Source organism: Astatotilapia calliptera, chromosome 8 (genome assembly GCF_964374335.1).
Source record: "Astatotilapia calliptera chromosome 8, fAstCal68.1, whole genome shotgun sequence".
In the NCBI taxonomy this organism is placed as follows: domain Eukaryota; kingdom Metazoa; phylum Chordata; class Actinopteri; order Cichliformes; family Cichlidae; genus Astatotilapia; species Astatotilapia calliptera.
The window spans coordinates 18,976,336-18,993,943 of NC_137429.1; the positions used below are offsets into that span (position 1 = coordinate 18,976,336).

Consider the following 17,608-nt stretch of genomic DNA (forward strand, 5'->3'; position numbering starts at 1 on the left):
TGATGAACACAGATTGATGTGAAACCACATATCATGTTTGATATTTTTTTCTTGTTTGCACTTGTTGTGTATTCCCTGTGATTTCAGTGTGTAGTTGAGCAAACAAACCCTGATCCAGTGCAGTAAATCCAAAGACAACAGTGCAGTGAGTAACGCCTGGCCTGTGCCCAGCAGAGGGCGTGGTTTCACAGTCTCCTCTGTGAACCGGAAAGATATGATTTCACCTTGGCTGCATATCGCTGTGGAGTGGCACACGTTTGTTTTAAGCTAGAAATTTGACATTCAAATGAATGGTGGATGTCACTTTAGTGCCGCGACGTGTCTGACTGTTCTCCAGAGAGAGAGGAAACATGAAGCAAGACGTCAGGATACTTTTACTGGGGGAACGTAAGTCATTCACACTGACAGCCGAGCACAAGCTAAGCAACTAGCAGCCATTAGCTGCCGTAGCTAACTAACTTTTTGACTTCTAGTTGAATATGTTCTGGGTTACTGCTGATGCCAAGAGGCGATAAGTGTCTTTAAAAGGAAAGAAGTTACTCATATAAAAATATATGTTTTATGCTGGTACAATATACTCCTGTCTGTCGTTTATATTTCGCTAGCTTAAAATATTTGACTGGAAAGTTACAGTTAATAATGCGCTGCTGGATTCTAGCGCGGAGTAATCGCAATAACGTTATCATTTTATGTATTTTTATCTTATTGACTGAACAGTTTTAAGCCATACTGTGCAAAACATAAGTATATTTCATTGATCGTTTATTGTTAGTTTGGAAAGTTTGCTTTGAGTTAGGTAAGCTAACACATCAGTACTCTCTAACGGTCGATACAGTCATCAAGGAGCCATATAAACTAACTAAAGGTAAACAGAGTAACAGTTAGCTGCCAAACAATAGTATGTCTTTTATATAATCATGCTTTCTTCTGAGTGAACACGTTTCAATTAAGTGGGCTATGAAGCGGTCACTCCGCATAATAACTACTTTATAACTAGGTGCTATCAAAATACGAGCTAGATTAGCGCCTTTCATCCTCTCATTTTCTTCTCTGACAGCCAAAGTGGGGAAGACATCTCTCATCATGTCTCTGGTTGGAGAGGAGTTTCCTGAACAGGTAACTGTAAGCACAGCTCACCACTGCTGTGCCTTTCTAAGCATCTAAACATTTGCCTTTTCTTGCTATGTACACTCCTTCACTTTTTTGGGTGCACCTTTTGAACTGCCTACTAACACAAATATCTAAGCAGCCAATCAAATGGCAGCAACTCAGTGCAGTTAGGCACGTAGACATGTTCTAGATGACAAGCTGAAGTTCAAACCGAGCATCACAATTGCCAAAAGACGTGATTAAAGTGACTTTGAACGTGGCATTATGGTTGGTGCCAGACAGGCTGGTCTGAGTACTTCAGAAACCACTGATCTGATCTTCCCATGCAAGCATCTCTGGGAGTTGGTCTGAAAACCAAAAAATATCCACTGAGCAGCAGTTCTCAGGTTAGGCATCCTGTTCATGCAAGAGTTCAGAATAGCTAGATGGGTTCAAGCTGATAGAAAAGCAACAGTTACCTTGATAGTAAAAAGAGGTTATTGGAGTATGCAGAAAATTAAAGCTAAAAGCACATTATGTACAACACTAAAGTAGATACCATCCTGTCAGCTGTCAAAATGAAGTTATAGTTAGCACAGACTAACAACAATTGGATAATCGCAATTTTTTGAGTGACGACTTCTGCTGTGACATTTGGATGGCAGTCGCATTTTTGTGTAAGCAACATGAAAGCATGTAACCAGCCTGCCCTGTATCAACAGCTCAGGTTAGCAGTGGTGTAATGATGTGGGGGATATTTTACTGACGTACTGCTTGACACAAATTGAGCATGGGTTAAACACCATAGCCTACTTATTGTTGCTGACCATATCTGTCTTTTTATGACCAGAGTCTTATTATGACTGCATCCAACAGTAGTTTGTGATTATTAATCCAGTTAATGATGTTTAATTTCTAACAGGTTCCCCCCAGAGCTGAAGAGATAACCATCCCTGCTGATGTGACTCCAGAGAAGGTTCCCACACACATAGTGGACTATTCAGGTAGCACATCATTATTACACCATTGATTTGTTCTTGTTGTACACTGTGTGTGCAGTTTGTCGAAGTTGCAAATTGTGCACATGTGTCTGAATGGCATGAGTTTGAGATTAATGTTTATCTTCAACTTTAACAGAAAAAGAGCAGAGTGACGAGGTCCTTAGAGATGAGATCATCAAGGTAAATGCAGCAAGCAGCAAGAGAACATAATAAATGTTATTATTTCCAGCTGGAGTGCACCTTTGCATACTTGTAAATAAAAATATGAAAGCTGGGGCCATAAAACTTCAGACTGATCCTTTTCCTTTCTCTGACTCCAGTTACATATATGCACTCTTGCGAAATGTAATCAGTACTTAAAGTTCTTTTATTGTTCTAGTTTTTGTTTTGTTTGTCTTTGAAATGAGTGTAAAGTAGCAATCATTTAAACCGTTTAAACTGAGTCTGCTCTCAGTTTTTAGGATTAAGATCCAACTTTCTTTTTACACCCCTTACAGGCTAATGTGGTGTGTGTCGTGTATGATGTCACCAATGAGGACACAATAGACAAGGTAGTAAACTACTGTTTGTCTTATATTGTGTCATACTGTACAGTGATCCCACGCACATGTGTTACATGCCGCCTTTTCTTTTTTCAGATTAAAACCAAATGGATACCTTTAGTCAACGGAGATGCAGAGAAGGGAAACAAGTATGTATTAGAGAGTGTGTGTGTGTGTGTGTGTGTGTGTGTGTGTGTGTGTGTGTGTGTGTGTGTGTGTGTGTGTGTGTGTGTGTGTGTGTGTGTGTGTGTGTGTGTGTGTGTGTGTGTGTGTGTGTGTCTGCGGCTAGGTGTCCTCTAATCTGTTGAACTTTGCACTCTTTTACAGTGTTTGTTTGCATATGATGTTGGCAAACATTGTAATCTGGGAACTAGAGCTTCTTGTGACATTTTATAAAGTGGACCTTAGCGCATCAGTGAAATTCTCAAAATGTGGAACGAGTATTAGTATTTGAATCCCACAAGTGACCAGGAGCTTAGGTTGTGATGTATGTGTTTAATAAGTCCTGACGGTGTTGTGCTGAAAGTTCTTCTGTCTCCGTTTGCTACATCAGGGTTCCCATCATCCTCGTGGGAAACAAATCTGATCTGCGCTGTGGGAGTTCCATGGAAACCATTCTACCCATCATGAACCAGTTCTCTGAGATTGAGACATGTGTTGAGGTGAAACTTAACTCACACACACAGATCTAATCTCTCCTGTCTGTACACACCTGCTTATTTTACCTGGACTCGCCTGGATTCATAAAAATATTTACACATGAACACCTTATCTGCCTTTGGGATTTCTGTGACAATGATATCTGAACCATTCTTTGCACTTTGTCTCTTTTTTCCAAGTGCTCTGCAAAGAACCTAAAAAACATTTCAGAGCTGTTCTATTATGCACAGAAGGCAGTGCTACACCCCACTGCTCCTCTTTATGACCCTGAGGACAAACAGGTCAGCCATTATTTTTTATTTATTTATTTATTTATTTTGGAGCTGCATGCCAGGTGTGGTTCTTCCTGTCTGAAACACTTCACTTGTATACAAGCATACATTCAAATTAATTAATTTTATATCTAATGTTTATCTCTAGCTAAAACCGTCGTGTGTCCGAGCTCTCACCCGAATATTCTACATTTCCGACCAGGACAACGATCGCATCCTCAGTGATGCTGAACTCAACAGCTTTCAGGTGCTCATTTTAAACAAATCAAATGTTTTCTCAGCTTTTACTTCAGACAAACATCTGATTTGTTTACTAAAAACACATGTCTTCATGTAGAAATCCTGTTTTGGGAATCCTCTGGCACCACAAGCCTTAGAAGATGTAAAGACTGTAGTTTGGAAGAACACCAGCGATGGAGTCCAGGACAATGGCCTGACCCTAAATGGTTAAAAAATAATTAAATACAAAGTTATGAATGTCAGCGTGTAACCTTAAATCAGGTTGTTTGAGGGCCATATTCAACTAATGGTGTCACGTTTCTTTTTCTTCTTCTTTTTTCAGGTTTCTTGTTCCTTAATACATTATTTATTCAGAGGGGTCGACATGAAACCACGTGGACTATCCTCAGAAAGTTTGGCTACGATGACAACCTTGAGCTGACTGATGATTACCTTTACCCTGAGTATGTGTAGTGCCTGCATCCTGTCTCAGTCCAAAAACATAACATTGCTGAAGGCCACAGTAAACCAGTGGGGCATATAATTACACTGAAAACGTCATTGCTCCTGTACAGTTACAGTAATCTGTCATCCTGTTCATCCAGGTGGTTTTGACTTTGTTTGGTTTTTCTGCATTAGTCAGAGAAATATTGAAATATCTAAATGTTCTTCTGTTGTCAGACTCAGAGTTCCTGTTGGCTGCACCACAGAGCTCAATCATCAGGGTTACCAGTTCATCCAGCAGTTGTTTGACAAGTACGATGAAGTAAGTAGCAAGTTCAGTTGTTTGAGTCATGAGCTCTATTTAAAAAGTTTCCTTGACCTTGATGCTGGAAGGTACCTCAGTACTTGTGCAATTTTGTCTATTATGCACAAGATTTGATGTATGTAGTCAAGGAAAGTGTCCGTACACACTTAGGTTTAGTAAACTGAATGTTTATATGCCTCTGACAACAAAAAGTGCACAAACTGGCTCTTGTTCTCTCTGCTTGTAATTTTATGTGTGCTGTTAATGTGACAGTATGAATTCAGTTCTGTGTTAAAGGAGGTACATAGATTTTTTTAATGACTGCTGTCTCAGCTTTGTTATGAAAAATAAACAGGGTGCCGCTAACACATAAAGCCAGATCGATTAATAGAATGCAGTGAGTGTTTGAAAGGGTCTCGTGTCATGCTGCACAGTAAAATTAGTGTAAACATGATCTCCCTGTTAAATGGTAGCTCATACCATGTTGAGTCTATCCATCCATTCATCCACAATTCACAGGATTCACTACTCCTACGGTATTGATAAGAATTTAATCAAAGTTACACACAGTGATCATCTATAGGGTCTCACAACATTTGTCATAATAAACAGTGAACTGCGATGGATTGTGAGCCAGATGAGCAGTTACATTACTGACATTCTGGTTTTGAAGAAGTGCATTGCTTTCCCTCTTAGGATAAGGACTCCGCCTTGTCACCGAAAGAGCTTAGAAACCTGTTTTGCGTATGTCCTTACATGCCATGGGGTCCTCAAGTCTACATGACTGTCCCAACCACAAATAAGGGCTACATCTCAAATCACGGCTACCTCTGTCAGTGGACGTAAGTTTCTTTGTAAATTATTGACATTATGTGTTAAGTAAGCTCTGGGTTTACACTTTAATGCACGTCCAGAAGTTTATTGTCTGCACACGTATGACCTTCACAGGCTTTCTGCATACCTTGACATCCACCGTTGCCTGGAGCACCTAGGATATCTAGGCTACCCTATTCTCACTGAACAGGACTCACAGACTGCTGGAGTCACAGGTGTGTGTGTGTGTGTGTGTTTGTGTTTAACATGGATGGTGAATAAAAGGCATTATTACTGTGACACATAGGAGATATCGGTACTTCTTAAATGTAATTCTCATATGTTAAGCTCTATATTGGAAGATTAGTCTTAATGCTGTTGAATAAGTTTAGCTTGTGCACGGTGATCTGATCTAATAGTTCCCCTTGAAATGGAAGTTTATAAATTGCATGTGTTTCAATACATTTATGGATGCATGCGTTGAAGCACAGTGCACTCTCTGCATGGCAAAGTAACTGGGTATTAACTCAATGAGTGATGAAGTTTGTATTTTGTGATTGACAGTATATGACAGGATGTGACTTAAAGATATCTGCAGACACATTGTGGGCAGTTTGAGAACAGTTTTGTAAGGATGTGTGATGTAATGTTACACATTTGTCAGGAAAACATCAAAAGTCTTTCATTTTTTCAAAGAGACTTTTTGTGCATGTGCGTGCTGGTTTTAGTTTTCTTTTAGGTAGTTTGATGTCCATTGGTGAGTCAGCCTTTTTTGTGCAAGAAAACCTGATCTTACTTTGATTTTCTTTTAAATAAATAAATTAACCTCTTTGTGTACTTTGGTTTTAGCCATGTTAGCAGAATCATTCAGGGAAAGTCTGCTTAATAACTGCCTGTCATCAGGGGTTTTTGTACTGTGCGCAGGATAAAACCTCATTTTAGTGTCATTGAGAACTACATTCAGGCTAAAGATTGCACTTAAGTAACATCAGTGAGTAGAAGCCAGTGTTTTGCTCTTCTTTTTATCTTTTCTGATAGATTTATTTTAAAGTTTAAATTCTTAGCTCTATTTCTATTGGTTGCTTTGAGCACAAACTTTAAACTTTACACTTCATTTAAAACTAATGCAGTGTTTATGTGTACGGGTATTGACAACCACTAGAGGTCACTTTACTCAAGGTTTATGTTCACCAGCAACTTTCATGTCAAATGTGAAATACGGCAAAACATTTTAAGATAACTAAAGTGGCTTATTAGATGGGGCAGTAGCAAATACATGTGTTGACCAGTTTATCTTTGGGTAATTTCTACACTGTTTTTACAGGCTGATCTTTTGGCATCTTATGTTTTGGTGTTTTATGTTTTTTTCCAGAATTTTAACATCTGAAATGTTTAACGTTTTTCTTTTGATGAGCATCGGTGGTGCTCTTACAGCTAAGCTAGTTGAAGTCTAACCAGCTTCATAGGAAAAAAATAGCATATCAGTGTTTTTGCCCGTTTTGTGATTTATTTGTTTGTTTGTTTGTTTAAATGTTCATATGTGAAGTGACACGAGAGAAAAAGGTGGACCTAGAAAAGCGACAGACCCAGAGATCAGTATTTCTCTGCAAAGTGATTGGACCAAGAGGGACAGGCAAGTCGGCCTTCCTCCAGGCCTTTTTGGATCGCCACACTGTGGTATGTCCCCATCACCTAGTCCGGAGCTGAATATCATATGTTGCATTCTTAGGTAGTGATAGACAAATACCACTCTTTACTATTAACTCTGATCATGCTAAAGTGTCTTTTTTTGCTTTAATAGAATAAAGGCGATTCCAGCAGTGCCTTCTGCCCTTATGTCATAAATACTGTACAAGTCAGTAACCAGGAAAAGTACCTTATCGTAAGTAGCTCCCATGGGGATTTTTTTTAAATCACCGTCTCTCTCTATCTGACCCTGACTATAACCTGAGCAACCTTCTCTTCTCTGCAGCTTAACGAGGTAGACGTGGAGACAGAGTTCTTGAAGAAGTCAGACGCCTCCTGTGATGTTGCTTGTCTCATGTACGACATCAGTGACCCCCATTCCTTCAACTATTGTGCCAGCATATACAAGGTCAGTTGCAGGACCATTTGAAGGACAAAGTGTCAATTTCTATTTATTTTTTTAATTTTGAGATCAGTTCTACTTTTACTGTGTGTTTTGCTGCTGTTTGCCCACAGTTACCCTATCTGATAATCCAGCACAGCTCACTTTGCAGCCTCTCCCAGTCTTTACCGTTCGTATATGTAATTACAGAAAGATAAGTTTGGAGAGCTGAAGATTGCAGAGGTTAGACGGTCCAACATATTAAATAGACTTGAGACAGACATCCTTCCAGCATCATTATTAGTTTTTTAATATTTGTTTGACTAAAGAAAGATTCAGTTACAATTACTCTGCAGTTACTAAGCAACACATAAACATAAACTGTGATTTAATTTGCTTGTATTTGGACCCACTGGCTGTAATTAGTTGACAACCCCATAGTTATGTGTTATCTGAATTACATTAGGACACCCTTTTATATAAATTTGCTCCTCTCTCAACTCAGCTTTTCACTGTTTGAACTTGTTAATTTTTTTTAATTTAGCAACATTACATGGAAAGCAACATCCCATGCGTGCTGGTCGCCTGCAAGGTGGACCTTCCTGAAGTGAAGCAGTTCCACGGGATGACCCCAGCAGAGTTCTGTTATAAGCACAGACTGCCTCCACCGATGCCCTTCTCCACGCTGTCCCTTGACTCCACCAGCAAGAACATCTACACAAGACTTGCCTGGGCAGCCATGTACCCGTATGTTTCAGTTAGACAGCCTGCTGCACTCAGTCACCACCTCCTGTTTTCAGTCACCATTTAGGTTCTTTGGTACAGGGAGAACATCCCAGGTTGAGCCCATGTTAGATTTATTAATAGAGAAGTATATGTGAGGTAAATGTCTCTATATATTATATATATCCACCTATAGGAACCGTATATTGTTTTAGGTAAACTGCGCACAGATTAAAAATATCCTAAGTGCTGTCAGACATTAGATAACACTGTTACCTGTAACTGTATAGTACCAATGACAGTTTCATAAACATCATACACACAGATTCTGACAGTCACTTTGGTTTGCACGTGCAGAGGGAGATGATGGCAGGCAGGCAGCAGAAAGCCGAGGCAGGGGTTAATTGCATATTTATGGCTCTGCACATACTAAATAAAGTGTAGAGTTATATCTACCACATTTTATTATCATTAAAAATCATTTTGATATACAGAGTTTCTAGGGGTGTATTCAGGAGAAAGTTTCATTAAAACTGTAGAAACTATAAAGCTGAATGAATAAAAGGTGCTAGGTGAAGGTGTAAAGTAAGCTAGATGTTTGTAATATTAATGCTTGTTCATGGTTTTTTTTTTTTTTATTGCTGACCCTCTGTGATTGCTCTTTTTCCCTTTCAATCTCCAGGCACCTGAATGGTTCAGACATGAGCAACACAACATTCTGGCTGAGAGTGGCTTTGGGCTCGGCTGTGGTTGCAGTTCTGGGTTTTGCTATCTACAGAGCTGTTGCCAGACTGAAATAACTGACAAGCTGGAAAGGCTTTCCCCCCCCAGCCTGATGCTCCATCCATCAAGACCAAACCTCTGTGACCAGATGCAGAACCGCCACAGCTTGAACTAGACAAAGTCCATGTCATCTTACTTTTTTTTTTTTAATACCCTGAAGGCTTCCAGGACACTTTCCATATCTCTGCCATTTCCATCATCTGATCTCTTCTCCACTTTGAAGTCAGTTGATCACATCACACCAGCAGCAAGCTGATGATCGTATTATTCCCCATGCTGCCGGGCCCAGCTCTTTCCGCCTTACATTGTTCGTCCAGGCTAAGTAGTGGGTAGCCTTTCTGTGCTTGACACTCCAAGAACTGCTACTGTTAATATCCAAAAAGGTGCTTTATCAGAGGGGAGGAAATGCAGGAAGAAAGCGGTGTCAAGCCCACTGCTTTCCCCCTCAGTGTCAATATAGTGCTAATGATGAGAGATTTTTATATACGTGCATAAAGCAAAATATGCCAAATTGAAACACGAACCAAAGGGCAGCATGTGAAGCATTTTGGCAAAGACTACTTGCTGATTGGCTGCTGCTGAAACCCACACATGAGAATCGCTGTTTCTTCTGACTGAGATACCGGAGATACAAATTAATCGTATACGATTTGCCAAATTAATCCAGTGGCAGTGGGTAGTTGTAGCATGCTACTTTCCTCTTAGGCATGCTGTTTGGACTGATGAAGTATTGTTTTTCTTTTCTTTTTTAGTAGCAAAGTGTTAATGGGGAATGCTGTGGCAGGGAGAGATTTCTCTTTGTGCAGAAAGAAACTTTCCTTTCATGTGGAAGATGGTGGTTTTGCATTTGCCGGAATGTAGGAAATATTTTCTGCTCTAAAAGGAGACCAGGCACACCTACAAAATTTTACATTTTTAATGAAAAATGTGGTCATTTATCTTTGCTTCTGCTAGGTTTGTCAATTTCACTTTGAAGTTAAATTAATTTTAATCGATTTTAACTGTTTGATTTGTGCTTTTTTTTTTTTCTCCCCCCTAACACCCTTCCAATGATTTTCCTGTGTCACAGAGTCCACCATTGTATTGTTTTCCCACTCTGACTCTTTGATTATTATACCTGTTTTGTTGACTGATTTAGCTCTGAACCCACTGTTTTCCCCGGACGTTTCTTTGACTTTTAAAACAGTTTTCTTACTGATTTTAGTTGCTTAATAAAAGACCAGACCAGACTGGGTGGAGACGTCATGACTGTTGAAAGAGATGTTGTGAAACTGTAATTATTATTGATGTTTAATAGTTGGCACTTTTATCTTTGGACCAAGTTTCTGTCGTTACTGAAGTTTTTTGTTTTTAGCGCTCAAGCGAGAGCAGATGTTTTTAATATCTGGCATCCGAGTGTATATGAGTCACAGGAGGAATGGATTCTCTGTAAACTTAATCACAAAACCTTATTTATTTATTTATTTATATGCGTAAAGAGTTAAAATACTGAAAATTAGATTACTCCTCATTGATGCGGTTTCAACAGTGGCATGCTTTGGTTGGTCTGCCCGCTGCACATTGATTGCTCAGCAGGGAGCTTTTAAACAAGGTTAGTGCAGCAATCTTACATCCCTATATAAAGATAACAAGAGGGGAGTTATTTACATGTAATCCTGATTCCTGACTCTCATCATCAGTTGGGAATCCAGTCTGCTGCCGCCTTTGTGCCGACTGCAGTGAAGAGGAGCCCGTTTGTTCCTTCAGGACGCCACAAGATGGCAGAGTTGCTCCTCAGGTAAGGAGGAGGACGGCAAACGATGGGTGTGTCTGCAAAGGCACCTCCTCGGGGATCTGCAGCCCCTCTACATGATAGATGTTGAGTTTGATGTGCGAATGATTGTTACAGGTTAACCTGTATGTCCTCTATGTAGGAGCGTTTGAATTGTGGGTTTCACTAAAAAGCGTTAACCCCCAGTTATTTAATGCCCCTGCCATTGTATACAACTGCATTTTCATTGTATTAAAGTGCTTTATTCCTGTGCACATTTCCCGCTCTGTTGTGTGCAGGCTTCGTGCTTTATGTCACTCGGATTATAAATCAAACCTATTGTCTGCACCCACGGAGAGCAGGTTGCACTTGATAAGTTGAAGTATTGCTTCATAGTGTAAATTGCCACGTTATAACTTGAAGTCATCTCAAGTTTCACTATATTTAATCAGCTCTTATGCGATTAAAATATGTCATTAAGGCTTCCGTAGGTGGGCTTTGTTAAATCCCAGCGCATAACTAATACTATGGAAAAGAGGGTTTATATGTCATCCCAAATATCCACACATCCAAAATTGAGAACACTGTGTTCTTTGTCCTTGCAGCCAAATAAATGACATATAAGCCTTTAGAGTTTTGCTGTGCACAGTATTTTATCCATCCGCTTCACGGAGCGAATTACGCACATGCGCGCAATAAGTTGAAAACACTTTTTTGTTTTTTAGAAGATGACAAAGGTTTATTGGGTCGCAGTGTAAGCAGTCTTTAAAAGTGACTGAATACAGAGTGGTGCTTGTACATCATGAGTCGTCTGAACATGGAAAAAAATATATACAGGATGGAGTCTGAATGACCACCATAGAGGCTTTAGGAAATTCTTGCTGACGCTCGCCTCCCATGGTTTGTACATTGTGAAGGCTCAACAATGCTCAACATTGAAACATTTGTATTTTCAGCATGACCTCGTGCACTAACAACAACTATTCATGACTTCCACTGTATATACAAGTTTTCCTTATCAGCAAGCTCTCACTCTAGCCCATAAGTAACCGAGGATCAGACGGGAATTAACAGTATTATTAATATTATTATTAACGCAATAATTAAAAAAACAAAAAAACAATGCTCACAATTATTTCTACAGCTTTTTTTAGGCTATAGTGCAAATGGAGAGAAAACTACTGGTAAAAACAGTATAAGTTTGCATGACACCTTACAAAAATAATACATATACGAAAACATTTCCTTAAGTATTTACAGTGATTTTGCCTCCGCTATTGTCCATTCACTTCTTTTTTGATGTCTTGGCTGCCTTTTTGGGTGTCTTTGCCTTGGGCTTGGCTGCTTTCTTTGCTGGTTTTGCTTTGGGCTTGGCTGCCTTGGGTTTCTTCGCCGGTGCCTTTTTGGCTTTTACTGGCGTCGCCTTCTTCGCGACCTTCTTCACTTTCTTCGCAGCTGCTTTCTTGGGTTTCTCCGGTGTCTTGGCCACCTTCTTGGGCTTGGCCACCTTCTTGGGTTTGGCGGGCTTAGCCGCTTTCTTTGGCTTGGCGGCCGTCACCGCTACCGCCTTGGTGGACTTTTTGGAGTCCTCCGGTTTGGTGAGCCTGAAGGATCCGGACGCGCCGATTCCCTTGGTGTGTCGCAGCGTCCCAGCCGCCACCAGTCTCTTCAAGGCCATTTTAATCTGGACATCGGCGTTGTCGCCCACCTTGTAGTTTTTCCTCACGTACTTCTGGATGGACTGACGGGACGCTCCGCTCCGGCTCGCGTCGTGAACAATAGCCGCTTTAATCATGTCCGAGTACTTGGGATGAGAAGCGAGCTTCTTGGGCTTGGATGCCTTCTTGGCTTTGGCTGGAGCCGTGGATGTCTCCGTCATGATGACTTTTTTGTTCTTCTTTGTTTTGAGTAAGTTAACCAGCAAGTCCTGGAAGGTGTAAGTGTCACCCTGCTCTGTGCACAGGAACGTCGAGAAGAGCGAAATAAACGCGCAGTCAGAAATGAAGCTTTTCCTCTAAGTCCAGGTTATCGGACAATGCGCTACTTTATTTCTGCTTATAAATAATAAAAAATCTCATCCACACAAAGTCACGCTTTAATACCCGGGATCAGTTTAAGTGTCTTATTCCACAGGCGCGTTAGTGAGCCTATGAAGCCTATCTGCGGACGTGATTGAGAACACCAACTGCCAGCAGCTGATCTAGCGGACTCCATGGAACTGGCGCCGTCCCGTTTGTGTTTCTTCATCCTCCAACTCCTGACAAATATAAAAACTCCCGATGAATACTACCGAGCGGAACATCACGGGCTGATAGCAGAGACATTGGGCTTCACGCCGGCACACTCGTTGTCCTCCATCCGCGCCGGCCAACAACTTTTATTCCAGGAAAACCCGCTGGAAGTAACGCGTGCCGTGAACAATTTTGCACAATTCGCATTAAATTGACCCAAACACGCGGAACCTGGGACAAAATCACCCAACGCACATCGAAACTGCATCTATGCTCGTGCTGATGCACGCTGTTCGTGCAATGCAGGAGTCCGTTTTTCCTTTTAATACATGGATACATTTTCACAACTAACACAGTCCGGCCATTGACTTTGAGTGACGTGGTCGAGATTATTTACTGTTAAACCACGTATAAATTAAATGTCACGGTATCCAAGTTGCAGGTGACACTCGGGACGGTAATGTGGGTTTATTCGGATCGTGACACGCTTCGTGGGTTCCCCGTGTTTGCTCATATTGAGGCAGAATTGGTTATAACTGTCACTATGGCAGTCTCCACTCGAGCTTCATTGTCAGGAAAGTTGCCAACACCTTCAAAGATTAGGGATTCTGATAGCGGGTCTTAAAATTGATCACACCGTTTCTGACAGGGGTCACGGATGAGTGGTCGCTGTATGACCAGGTGTGAGTCCAGCTGCACACGGGGGACCGCAGCCGAAACCAAAGTCCTTCAGTATAGGGCGCAGTGATGGCTTTCTTTTGTTCAGGAACTGGCGCATCAGACCACAGTCAATAACAGGTTGGACGTGTGGTTTTGCTCATGATAGTGAGGGTCTGGGGTGCCGATGCAAAGCAGCAAAAAATAGATCCCAGATAATGAACTTTGCAACAATTCTGCTACATTATTTCTCATTTTAATATCAGGTTTACTGTCCCTCCCTGCAACGCCATTTTGATTCCTATATGAAACTCACAGCCACAGGAGTAGTGCTCTCACTCGACTTTTGTGACGTGCTTATCCAAGTTATTGGGGACTAATTTTTGGATGGATACCAGTTTCTGTCCTCCTGCGCATCACACTAAATCTTGCACACATACACACACAAAAACCACGCCGACAACTAGGCAGCTTTTCACAGAGGAGGTCCTCCACTGTAGGCTACTGCAGGATTCTGCCCATTTTGGAGTACCCACTAAAGTACCCACTATTATAAAATTACATTTAGCTAGATTGCAATAATATCTCGCGTGCCTGTTTCTATATAAATATATATGAATGACATATAAATTATTTCTCTCCCTTGTTTATCCACCTGTGTGTTTATAGTGAGTTTAAGGACTGAGTGGGTTTTGTTTTGGGGGGCTTCTGGCGTGTGTGTTTCTCTGTTAACCACAGTCTGGGTGAGTTAGTGGGTTAGTGAGTGAGGAGGGATTGAATGGGTGAAAACGATCAGAGAGGGGAGGGGGCGTAGAGTGAATGAATGTGTGTGTGTGTGTGTGTGTGTGTGTGTGTGTGTGTGTGTGTGTGTGTGTGTGTGTGTGTGTGTTTTCCCCCCCTTTCATGTGGTACACATGGAGCTTAAGAGGGACGGAAAAGATGAAAGGATGAGTTATGAATGGATGAGTGTGTGTGTGTGTAGGAGGGTCCATATGAAATAGTATTTATACTCATATAGCACAAGTGCACGGGTGGCGTTGGTGGTGTAGGTAGGTGAAGGAGTGAATAATTGAGCTCAGGCGAGCTGGAGGGAACAAAAATATGAATGTGGTGTAAGTGAATGGAGGAGAATAATTGGGCTGTGCGTTGCGCGTGTACGCGTTTGACTGTATAAATACTCACTGTTGGTTTTATGATAATATGGACAACATCTCTATTGTTTGTGGCTCCTTTTCGGGGTCAGGAGTAACAAGAACAGCGTTCGCGTTTCGGCTTGTTTGATTGGAGTGGAGGGCTGACTCCGGGGCCGTTGTTTTTGTCACCGGTTGCTCGCAGTGACGCGTCATTGTTTTTGGCCGCTTGTGCCCCGTTTAGGAAGCGGTGCTGAAAAACAGCAGCCAAACACGGAGTTGTAGTCCAGTTAGACCACTCCCTGCGTTCACCGGCAGAGGGATGTCCTTCACACAGGCTGGACCTCCCGAGCCCCGCTCAGCGCGCAGCATCGAAGTAATTATCGGGGTAATGATATGTAACTTGACGAACGTGGCACTTTTATTAGGACCGTCGCGGAGGCGTTTCTGTTTCACAGGCGACTCATAATTAACAATTATCCGCTGATTGTCTGAATCCCTGCCACAATTATAGCCTGCTGTGGCCCCTTCCCCCCACCCCTCCCCTCAAGCATTAGAGTCTCAGTGGTGTGGGACAAGTGATTAAGTCGATTAATCAATTAGTTGCTCGAAAGGAAATAATTTTTGATTGATTAGTATTTTATGCAAACATGGGTTGGTTCCCCGGTATCTGCTTCTTTTTGTGTTTCACATTACAATAAACTAAACAAAAGAAGCTGTTGAGGTGGCTTTGGACTCTGTCGCTTAATTACTTCTCAGTTTTGTAATAGTTGCAGCCTTATGTAGGCGGCGCTGAGATGGTAGAGCGGGTTGTACACTAATCAGAAGGTTGGTGGTTTGATTCCTGGATCCTCTACATCACAGTATTATTGGCAAGATGCTTCAATGTATTTATTAGAGTGTGAGTATGTGTACATTAGGTTAAAAAAGAGAGATATGTTAGTGTTTAGGGTGTTCAAATAGAGTAAAGAGAAAAAAAACAGTCCATACATGCTGCCTGTGACCTTAAAAGATCCTGATGCCACTTTGGTGTTGACTGTGCATTTATGGGTCATGTGTGTCTGAGATTCGCCTTACATAATGTTTGACCCAGTGCTGGTGTAGTTGTCTAAAGTTGGAGAGAGTGGAGTCGGAGTTATGTTACATATGTATTTACAGAAGACAGCTACACCATCGCGTCACGTGTGTTAGCGTTCCCACTCTAAATTTATCTGATGCCAGTTTGTAATTTTAGCTGAAGTAAACAATCTCAAGTCTCGTCCTGTCGCTGGTCCAAAGCATTCTGGGTAACATCAGCCACCATTTTGCTTCTGAAGGCCTCATTGTGCTGCCTATCAGAGAAGTTGATCGGATGTCAGAGGGTCCAGAACTGCCCAGCAGACAATTACACTGTGTTACGTTTAAAAGAGCACTGCTTTAAATTCAGTATTTGTAAAACTGGTTTTATTACGGTCTCGTAAATACACCACACAAACAATTTCCCTCATTGTTTGAGCAGCATTGAGCATTGTTTGAGTAATTTGTCATATTTTACCTCATGTATATCTAGTGAGATTATCCTATGTGGAAGAGTTTCCAGTCAGTTACAGTAAAAGGACTGTTTTAAACTAAAATGTGTGACGGGAACATCTCTCTATGAATACATTTTGGAAGCGAGAGGGATGTAAAAGGCTCCAAATTTGTTTAGCTGCCAACAGTTAGTCTCAGAATCCATATCTACAACTATGATAATAAAACGGATGACTACACCACCTCTTAAACGGGAAGGTGGGAATCGCCAGACATCCCATGATACAAAATATCACAACACTCATCATATGATACGGCAGTTTTTAACATTTTGCAATAATTAGAAACGAGTATTGCAACAATTATAAAAATAATATTGCAAATTATGTCCGCAAAGTTAAACTCTGTCAGTATATGTCTTATCCAATAAAATCAATTTCTCTCAATTCAGTTATCACTTATTTATTTTAGCAAAATGAGATTGTTAAGTAAATCAACATTGTCATTAAAATTGGCCGTAAATGTTGCCATAAGACTGAGTCAGTCTATTAGTCTTTGCATGAATGCGGTCAAGTTGGAAATGACATGCAATCGGTTTCTGATAATACAGCAGTTAACTGTGTTAAATCGTCAAAATCACACATCTGTTGTTGTCCACACAGACTGAAATTTACATTTAACTGTTCCATTTGTGCTCAGCGGTCTTCCTGTACCACAGGAATATAACCAGTTGGTTGCCTCTAAAACTCTGGTTACAATTTCTTAACAAGAATGATTGGAATGAAGAGGCTAGGACCTCAAGATGGTGCGCTTATGAGCTTGATTTTTTTTTTTACTTAATAAGGTAGATGCAAGTTATGAAAACTGGGCAGGACAGGGCTTAACAGTATACTGTATGTTTTATGATAAGGGAACTGGGTTTGGGATGAACTCTTGTTTGGTTGTTTATACTTAGTAAACGTGGATAAAGTGACCAAGCTATTATGTGGCATTTTGAGTCTGGCTCCCTATTAAAAAAATGTATATTTTTGGTAAATTCTAAATAATGATAATTTTTTTTAAAAAAGGAACATAACCAGAATATGCCAGAATCAGCTGGCAGCCTGTCCCCTCTAGTTGTGCTCATTGACGGGGACTCATTCAGACTAATGCCAACATGTCGGCAATTTGTCTGCATTTATAAATTAGACAAATTATTTATTATTTGCAAACCTTTGACAGTCTCTCTCTGAGTGATTGCAGTCAGTCCAAGTCAGACTAGTGCAGAAAGCTCCCCTCCCATCGGGCAGTATGAGCTGACTTGGTTGTATTTTAATATATTTAATAAAATATTGATATTTGGTGTCCTTGTATCGATATAGTACTGACAAACAAAATTTCAAAAGTTTTGTGAATATTTTTTCCCCATTCCTG

The 17,608-nt window shown here is 40.9% G+C and overlaps 2 protein-coding genes across 2 annotated transcripts; one reads left to right on the plus strand and one right to left on the minus strand.

Annotated features, from left to right (window-relative positions):
- Positions 1-175: 175 nt before the first annotated feature.
- Positions 176-10,147, plus strand: rhot2 (ras homolog family member T2). The gene is made up of 19 exons (XM_026178799.2): positions 176-387; positions 1,058-1,116; positions 2,012-2,093; positions 2,227-2,270; positions 2,588-2,641; positions 2,729-2,781; positions 3,186-3,294; positions 3,472-3,573; positions 3,713-3,811; positions 3,902-4,010; positions 4,127-4,247; positions 4,465-4,549; positions 5,228-5,373; positions 5,480-5,580; positions 6,891-7,021; positions 7,146-7,226; positions 7,317-7,439; positions 7,957-8,159; positions 8,818-10,147. The coding sequence occupies exons 1-19, from the start codon at positions 351-353 to the stop codon at positions 8,933-8,935; spliced, it is 1,857 nt and encodes a 618-aa protein (XP_026034584.2). The 5' UTR covers positions 176-350; the 3' UTR covers positions 8,936-10,147.
- Positions 10,148-11,378: 1,231 nt separating this feature from the next.
- On the minus strand, positions 11,379-12,853 carry h1-0 (H1.0 linker histone). Its single transcript, XM_026178806.2, has one exon. It carries the CDS (start codon positions 12,545-12,547, stop codon positions 11,954-11,956), a length of 594 nt encoding a protein of 197 aa, XP_026034591.1. The 5' UTR covers positions 12,548-12,853; the 3' UTR covers positions 11,379-11,953.
- Between the last annotated feature and the right edge of the window lie 4,755 nt (positions 12,854-17,608).